The sequence below is a fragment of the Cyphomyrmex costatus genome, unplaced genomic scaffold, assembly GCF_001594065.2.
Source record: "Cyphomyrmex costatus isolate MS0001 unplaced genomic scaffold, Ccosl1.0 scaffold467, whole genome shotgun sequence".
In the NCBI taxonomy this organism is placed as follows: Eukaryota; Metazoa; Arthropoda; class Insecta; order Hymenoptera; family Formicidae; genus Cyphomyrmex; species Cyphomyrmex costatus.
This window is the reverse complement of record NW_017278933.1, coordinates 777,182-787,199: the sequence shown is the minus strand read 5'-3', so window position 1 is coordinate 787,199 and position 10,018 is coordinate 777,182. Positions and strand designations below refer to the sequence as shown.

Below are 10,018 nucleotides of genomic sequence, written 5' to 3'. Positions count from 1 at the left end.
CACAGCGGATGTGCCAGACCCAAGTGGGGGAGCCCGAGAGCTAAGAGCAGCGTGGTGTGAGGGCTGCATATTAATCGAGTCATCGTTTCCTGGTGTATTGGACCCGCGATAACACATAGCTTCAGTCAACTAGAAGACTCGACGACACGCGGTTCGCTGACTGATATGGCAACAGCCAAAGTTTCTGCCACTGCGATCTCTTTGCTCCTCTGTTATCGTCGCCGTCGCTATCTCCGATACCGGCATAGCTGTCAAACAACCGAACAGGTGTTACCGCGAGGTGCCCGGAGTGGGACACTCGATTTCTTGTGATACCACACGCACGGCTCACAGCGACTCGAAGAAATAAGTCCCAGTGTTGTCGATCGATCGATGTGACACGCACATTCCTCGCGCATTCCTCATTACTTAACTGGACGCCAAAGGTGTCTTCGTGGGTGTCATTCCGTGAGGTGTCAGTGAGTATCTGGATAAAGGGCGGACAAAGGGAGATTGCTACAAGAATAAGGAAGTTTCGCCGTTGGTGGATTTTGTACTCGTCCAGGATGACGGATTGTAAAGTCTTCTGTCCAGAACCGGTATCCAAATTCAGCAGCATCTTTCTACTGCTGCTGATTTTTTTAGCCGAGGTGAGTACCGATAACCACATGGATCTGGGACATGTCGATAGAGTACTATTTTATGCTAGAGACGTGGGCATTAGCGCGAAGGACGCGCATTGGTACACATGCGTACATGTTTGTGATATTTTGAAAGTATGCAGATACACGATTAGTTTAAGAAGAAACAATGTCGATTCTTTTCTGCTTTTGAAAGGTGTGTTATTATTCATTTGTAACTCATATCTTATTTCTCTATAAATTATAAAAAGATCATAAATTTAAGATCGATCAAAAGTTAATATTTAGCAATTGCAGTTTTAACATTGTTTATAGCTTTTTGTATTATAATTTATCAGAGAGTATTCAAAAATCACTTTCCATCGTTTATGAATGCACTAATTAATTTTGAACGGCTTGAGCCTTGATTTCCCCTTGTCTTCTTATAAAAATGATGGAGATTTGTTGTCCTTGCATTATTTTACTTAACTTCTATTCTTACTATCTCTGAAGCATATAGAACGGTTAAGTAATGATCTCTCGATCTAGGACATTCCACTCTGGAGAATGTCCTTTTACACTGAAACGCGCGTAACTTGAGGCAATCTAGAGGCGATGACGTACTCTGAATCGTATTGCATAAACTTGTAAATCTAAATTTATAAAGTCAATGTATTAATTAGGCTTAATGTAATAAACAATTATTTGTAAAAATAAGCACAAATTAAAAATTCATTTTTAAAGGACTCCGTAATATTTTGGTTTGATACAAACGAAAATAATAATTAGATATCAGAAATATCTGCATCAAATCGTAATAAGAGAGTCATTTATTCACTGAAATTTCCATAAAAAAAGAAACATTACAAATGTATACTCGAAAATATAAGCGAAGAATATTTATATCAATAGAAGTTACGTATCCTCGCGACAGAATAAAGTCAGAGTTTGAGTTCTGGTCAACCGATTGGTGAAGGGGAACGCGACCGACATCCAGTCTTCTTTGCTCGATCGAATCGTATCTTGACATTGCGAAACTCCGCCTGGCTTTCTCAACCGCGAATACATTGCTTCGAATGCCGATGTCTATTGACTCCTGTATCCATCAGTACAGCGAATATTCAATTGTACTAGCATCATTAGAATATATCTATGTCCACTGCATTTTTAAATAAAAACTTGTCAGCGGTGCAATCATTCATTTTCTCTCCAATGTTGAATTAATGTCTTCAACTCGAATGCAATGAATTTCGATATTTTATCCATTTTTTGCGCAAGCACATCAATCGGATACCAACAGTAGCAGATTAAAGAGGCTTAAATGCCTGCTGTAGATAATTGAAATGATTAGTTGTCGGAATCGTTTGCCGATGGTTAAACCACGGATTACGAGATTTTGCTCCCTCCCGGCGAGAGAGGAGAAGAGGAAATCTACCTTTCCGGGTAATTTAAATATTTAACGCACTACGGAGTGCTGGAATTACGTAAACGAGGTTTTTTTTCTTCTCGGGGAACTAGTGATTTCGCTGTACAACAATCAAACTGAGCGACATGAGTTATGAGAATATCATTTTGCGAAACAATGCAAAATAATGCGTTTACGTGATAATTACAACACAATTTGCATGTGTAAAGAAAGATTTTAACTTTTATAATTTCTTGTTAAAGATTCATAATATAATAATATCTTGGAAAGTGATAAATAAAATGCTATAATATTTTAATTAGTTTCAGTAGTATTACTACACTCATAAAACTTTAGAAAATGAGATGAAGAGATTATAAACGAGGAAAGAATTACCGCCTATAACGGTCAAAGCTGGATCAAAGTGCTTATTATAATTATGCGTGCATTTTTATATATTACATATGTAGTCTCCCCATAATTGCGCGCTGATAACATTCAGACATAACGCATAAATACTACAGTGGTATTATAATATCACCGATTTTTACATGATTAATTACAATTAATTATGAAGATAATAATTTAAAATTCCGTATATAGAGTTGGATCTTTTTAATTTATTCTTTATATTAACGAAAAATATGACATAGTTTTTGGCGTTTCGTCCTGGCTTCCATTACTGGACTCATCAGTAAGGCATTGTAATGGAAGCCTACCTTATACGCCTGTGTTAGATGTTAAGTCGAGATACTATATGAAGAATTATACGCGTGTCAAAGCACTTGCGAGAATTTGAGAATATCTATAGACCTCTGATGGCGGGTCGACGTAGAGATTATGTTCTAAGATTATATCTAGAGATTAGTTCAACGCGGAGAAGAAGAAAGATTAGTTGGATTGTGCGGTTTATTGACTAAAAGAAAGTTCGATTGGCGAAAGTACGTCGCGTTATAACTAATGAAGCTTGTAATGGATAAAGTAAACCGTCTAAATGTTCTATATCCAACAGAAAGCCAATGCCCATTTAACTACCGTTATATATGAACTACCTGTTCTGTAAGCGAAATCGATTTTACATACATCAATTTTATTATCATGGAACATTCTCTACGAGCTTAGAAAAATCAAAATTAATCTTACTTGTCATAAATCTTAACGTATAATGTTTGTCTCAATATCATCATTGGGAGAAAGATATTCTGATTACAAAATTAATTGGGCATGAATCACTTCTGATACACTGAAGAATAAGAGAGAAATATAAAATTTTTGTTCTACCGCTCTAGTTATACATGGAGAAGTATATACACAAGACGTTAATGTAATATCAAATAGTGTGGTTCTATTTAATCACAGAGTGATTCATACAAAGTGATAAGTACCCATAAAAAAGATATGATGTAATATATAAAAGATATATGCACACACACATATGAAAAGTATTGATAATACGTAAATGCATTTTCCGAAAGAATCACTTGCTATTTTATATTTTAGACACTCGTTCAATCTACAATTAATTACTAGATGTATGAAATTTGGATTTCGTAAATGTAATAATTAACTGTAAGTTAGAAGAATCATTAAATCAACAGCAGAACAATTGTCAGCGGTATCATAATGCACTAAATTTCGTAGAAGTACGAGAAATCGAGCTTGCGTTATTTTGAAAAATTGATACATTTTTTGTGATAAAATATTAATTAATTAAAAATTTTTTTAATTATGAATTTAATTAGTAAAATTACGCAGTAAAACGAACAGTTAGAATACGCAGAACAAAAGTGAACATATTTACAGCAGGTCTTAACTCTTTTAATGCCACTTCCGGCTCCGCACGTGCTCAACTTTCTGTTCGTAAATTCGCTTATTCTGTAGTGCTGCATATTATTTTTACAACACGATCAGTACACCAGATGCTCGTTTGTATTATATTATTGTTCACTCATCGTTCTCAAAATTTGCATTCGTCCTTTTGCTGAGAGAGAGAGAGAGAGAGAGAGTGAGTTAAAATTTTCTAAACTACGGTAGAATCACACTAAATTTCCGGAATGCCTATGCAACATTTTTCAATAAATCCTTTTACCGATAGATATAAATAGATAAATAATGGAGGATATTAAATTTTGTCTATTTTTCGGATAAAACAAAAAATAGAAATAAAAATTATATATCATAATAAAAAGCTACTTAAAGTCGAGTGATACATTGCTTATCTTAAAAAACCATTGAAAACATGAGAGAAATAATAAAAGTCAATAAATATGTTATCACGTACTTATTTAATAAAAAATTATGATATCTCAGAAATGTATCAACAAGTACTGTTATTATTTAAAGTAATATAATGTTATGATAATAATATATATATTTATTTTCAAAGTTTACATTAAAGATCATAAGACAATGACTTGATTGATATGATACGATTTGATTTAATTTTTTTCCTTTTTCGCAAATTTTTTAAGAGAGGAGAGTGGGTGCGACAAAACCATGACATTATTGGCCCAGAATTCGAGGCTCATGACTGCGCTATATTAAACTCTTACCACGGAGACCCTGTTCGTCGAATGTCTCGCGAATAGCCGGCGTCGTCATTTTTAAGTCGGGCGTTACGCTACATATGCGATAAGTTACGTTGACACGCGAGCACATCGTTAGTCCATCGCGAAAAATTTATCTCCGATAATTTCCCTACGATTGAAGTTCTCATCGGCTCATACGATGGAGTCAGTTTTATCCGAGTTTTACTTCGAATTTTGAATGAATATGCAGTTATCGAATATTTTGTTACTATAAAGCGATTGAAATATTGCCTCGTTTAAATATTACAAAAACCGTGTATGCTTTTTACGAAACTCTCATGCATATTTCGATTGTATACAATTATATGCAATTATTCGAAATTAAAACAGCACTATTTGAAATACTTGCAGTAATGATAAAATCGTTCAATAGTTAATATAATAAGTTAGTAAAATATGGAATAAACAATTAAGACAATGTAGTTAATAACATAACACTTATCGCAACTATTATATTATCGCAATCAAGTTTAATTTGTAATTATTATTTTTTAAAATGTAAAAATCTGTACACATTTTGATAATCGTAAATATCCGAAATATTAAATACCTATAAAAATTTAATCTATTAAGATTTGGAACATTTTAATAATACTCGAAATAAACTGAAGATAATAAACTTAATATTTTCTTTATTCCGTCACGGTTGCGACTTACCGGAAACGGCGACTTGCAAAGGCAAGGACAAGCTGCACGTGGTGCTCTGCTGAGTGTCAAACGACTTCGGTTCATCCGGATGCGCGACTATATCCTGGACTAGCCTGGGAAGATACGACTGCACGTGACAAAAATAGAACAGATGGGAAAAATAAATCATCGTTCTTTTTTACTTGTCTGAGTCATATCCGACACCTTCGATCGCGTCTAGCTGTCATGAATTAATGGTTTGTAAAAACTTAAATCGAAGCAAACCACAAGTAGAAACAAAAACTTATTCAAATATGTGATTGTATACAATATTAATTATATTTAGATTATACACAATAGTAATAAAAATATTAGATAATATGGATATCAAATTGATGGAACTAAATTGTTATAGAAGGCAAGCAGAGCTCTGCACTTTCTCCAACTTTCTTCGTAATTGAGTTAAAAGCTGAAAGCTTTCAATTCAATCTAATTACATAAAAGTGTGTAAAATCAGAAAGTAAACATATATTTAACATTTACATATTTCAAATTAGAAATAAAAAATTTACAAAAATTAAAAAATTTAACAACTTATTATAATCTCTGGAACTTATCTTTTCATCTTTACTGGAATTTTGAAAAATGGAAGATATGAGTTTTACCTATACATTCGTCATATTATAATAATATTATAAATTTCAAAATCACAATAATATTTAAAAAAAATTTCTTTCAGTTTGACATTTTTCTGATTTTAATTCTTAGTAATCATACACATAAGTGAATATTCTGATATTTTCGATCTACTAAATGTATTCTTTATTGTAACTGTTACATTAATTTTCTGTCTTAAAAGATATTATTAAATAGTAGATTATGCTATCATAAAATTACGTACGTATAATGTAGAAATAATTTGCACAAACGTGGATTTATTAATATAAATTTGCCATTTAATTCTACACGGCATATTTCAGATTTTCCATGCGGCATTTCCTCTTTTATAGATAATTATTTACGTAATTAAATAGTTTGTTATATTTCTCTTATCACCGATTTATTGATAATCTATGCAGCGTTCCGAATCTTCTCTGAAACATCGTTGTATGTGTGTGTTTATCACGTTAATATTAAACTGACTGAATTAATTTATTAATTCTATCCTTAACTCTTTTATGCCAGTTTTTTTTCCATTTATTTATAAATAAAAATCCGTGATTTTATTACTCATGCGCTTAATCCGCTTGTTTATTCAGTTTTTTTCGCACGTCGTGTAATAAAAGATTCAAAATAGGGACAAAAATACAAATGATGATGCACTAAGTGCGTGGTTCCCTGACGTCGGTGGACATAAAAGAAAGGAAACAGCTGGCTTTTTTGGTACATCTCGACTCATCCCTCGGCCTTCTGGTCGCATCCGCGTGAACACTCTTGCAGTTTTACTCCCACTTTCCCTTCTTCTTCTTTCTCATTGTTACACGCATCCATTCGAATGCATTTGGATAAATTGCACGCATCGCGCTTTTGACAAAACCATACGTTTGACGTCATCACACTGTCGGTGACATTGTTTTTGTGTTCAAGGATCACAGTGAGATCTTCACGAGGTTGTTTTTTTCTTTCAAGATCACGTCTTAATTAAAGTAAGATATATTGTATCTTACATCCTGCTTTATCCTATGCTGACTCATCCTACACACACCGATGTGTATGTCCGTGATTTACACAAGAATATCTCAAGTTTATTTTATAGCAAAGTCAAATAATGCATAAGCAGTTAGTTTTCTTGTAAATCTCTTATTGGTTGTATTTGCATTGAATTTTTACAATGTACACGGAAGTGACGGTTGCATAACTATATCGATAAGCAACTCGAGAACGTGAACAAAATTTATATTGATTACACAGTAAAAGAAAGCTGGCATAACAATATTTCACATTGCTGCAATTAGTTCTGCTAATTATTGTGAACAACAATAGAACACATATTTACAGAAAATAGTTTTGTGAAATTTGTGAAATCGTTTTATATTTTATTACAATATCTTAATTTTTATTTTATTTGTATCAGCCACTTTGTTGTATAAAAAATACATTTAGTAAAAATAATTTTTATTTTAATTTAACTACAAATAATTTCACTTAATTTTATTTAAGTTTCTACGTATCTAACTCTCTTAGCAAAATTTTTCTTTCTTTTTTACCAGCAAAATATAGTTCTGCTGTAATCGAATAATTAGTACTGTTAACGATCTTTGGCGGCTTTCACGTCGAATATGCAGTAACAACGATTTTTCGCTGCGATAACAAAATTCCTCTTTTACATGTAAATATGTTTACGCGATGATTGAAAACATATTATGCTACTATATTACAAAACATCTGATTCGATATCTGATAGAAATATTGTAAATCGCACTATAGAAATTTATTTATTTGTAGTAAGAAGTTTGTATGCGAAGGTGGTTTAATTGTGTCAAAGTAATTGAAATAGTTTTTTGTCGACATACAAACAATGTTATGTTCCTTTTGTGATCATTTCTAAGCTCAATTTTGTTAATTACATTATTTATTTTTTTATTATTTTAAATATATTTTCTTTGTTTCTCTTCTCAATTTTAATATTTTTATTTTGGCTCGTTGTCCGATAAATTATATTAATATTTATTTATTATTGTCGAGCCTTCTCTTAATGTTATTATTATATTAAATATAATTACAGTTAAAACATCTGGCAAAATATATATGTAGATAAAATAAAATTACTGTATTTACATGTGTGATTAACAAATAAACCATGAAATGTTGCTAACATGGCCACTTATATTTCTGTAGTTGTCAATACTTACGTTAAAGGTAAATCCGCTAAAATTAGTTAGGTATATCATAAAACACAATAGTTTCTTTTTTTCGTGCATTTGATTTATTTTCGTAATATATATTATGAATAATTTTTGTCGTTATTAAATTAAAAAATATGTCCACAGAATGTAAAGAAACTAATTTTTTATGAGTTTCATAAGTTAAAAACTGCAATTTGTTCTTTAAAAATTAACAGACACATTTAGTCAAAATGAACATCCGGATGTAAGAATAGAAATCGCGATATCGCGCCTGAGAAGTGTTCATTTATCATGCGAATCATCAGATTCCCGGATGCGTTAATTACTTTTAATTTAAATTTAAAACGTACAATTCTCTGAAAGATCGGCGATAATTATTTATAAATAGCAGTCTAAATTATCACAAATTAGTAATATTAAAAAAATACTAGGTACTATTACTTTATTTCAAATTATTTAATATTTTTAATCGCGCGGTAATAATTTCTTCTATACCTATATTAAAAATAAGACCTTAAAAATTATTTTATGTAATAAACGAGTTTATTAAAAATGAATTAATTGCCGTGCGTTTCATACATATAAATATGCAGTTTTACAATGATTCGTTGCATTTCCACTGAAAAGTTAAACACCAAACTTTTGTTCTCGTTCGTCCCAAGAGTAGTATAATCGCACGAACGATGACGCAAGCCTTAATTACGCAAAATCAAAAGTTGCGAGGTACATAAATGCGTCACGAATAACTGAGAAATAAGCACGCGCTTTATGTCCAAATGAGTTTGCAACAGCCAAGTTACAGCGAATTGTGTTCCTTTCTCAATTAAACGTATTGAAGTATGGTACTATCTCATATAATTGACGCCATTGTGCGTGCAACGCTTGTCGCAATATAATATCACGTATTATATTATTATATCCACACAAACTCAAAAATATTCAAAATATTTTTTAAAAAATGTTTAGAACTCGTTTTCACAATATATTTTAAATATTTTTATTATCTGCTCGGTTATATTTAAACATTTATATAAGGCTTTCAACGTTGTTAATTATTACAATAGTTGTTCCTAAAAAAGAATGAATATGTATATATTTTGTAATGTTTAAAGCTGTGCACGTTATAATAAAAATATCTCATACAATTGTTAGTTTTGCAATTAGTACTAATGCCATTTCAAATTATTCAACAAATTCTTAGAAAAGAAGCGCATACACTATACTCTTTTGTTTCGAAAATCGCCTTGATCATGCTAGCGCAAATAAATGCGATAGGGCATTATCACACACATTGTATGAGATATTGCACTCTCTAGAACTTTCGGTACGTAGGTAGAGGCATCCAAGCCTGGCGAGCGACCTAACGATCACCTACAACGTCTGTATCTCGGGTTATGCAATCATCAATCACCTTACGCGGAGGTAAATACTTTTTTCACAATGATTCTCCGTAGCCACGCAAAGACTCAAATTACTGGCGAGAAGCCGTGGGCATTTGATAAACAGGAAGCGAGATCGTTAAGTGCACGCGGATCTTATCTTAGGTTTATCCTTACGAAGTACTGAATGTACACTGTCAGGTGTAAGTCGGATTGTTGCTATGAAAAATATCGGAACGAAGATGGAATTTATGCAAATGTCATGTTATTGCCAGGCACATCTATGATGCTATCATATCTTTTTTTCTTTACTAGCAACAATCAAGATGATCGCAGCTATGAATAACTTAGCAACTCGAGATGAATCTTCGCCAAAGGCTGATTTACAGATAAATGTGATTCTTCTACGACCTACGTTATATAATTGACGAATTCAAGGAATCGTAATCGTTTTTTGGCAGATATACATAATTGTCGCTTCTCGCGTAAATGTTTTTTTATTCTATGACGGTTGTGGTTAATGTTTCTCTCTTAGAAACTATTAGTACTCGTAGATACGTTTGAAGTAGTAAAT

At 32.1% G+C, this 10,018-nt stretch overlaps 1 protein-coding gene across 1 annotated transcript in view; it reads left to right on the top strand.

Moving 5' to 3' along the window:
- Nucleotides 1-545: 545 nt before the first annotated feature.
- Nucleotides 546-10,018, top strand: part of Ptp10D (Protein tyrosine phosphatase 10D) — a 28,630-nt gene continuing 19,157 nt past the window's right edge. Inside the window, exon 1 of the mRNA XM_018544740.1 lies at nt 546-629. Within this exon, the coding sequence (XP_018400242.1) occupies nt 546-629 (84 nt within the window). The remainder of the gene's footprint in view (nt 630-10,018) is intronic.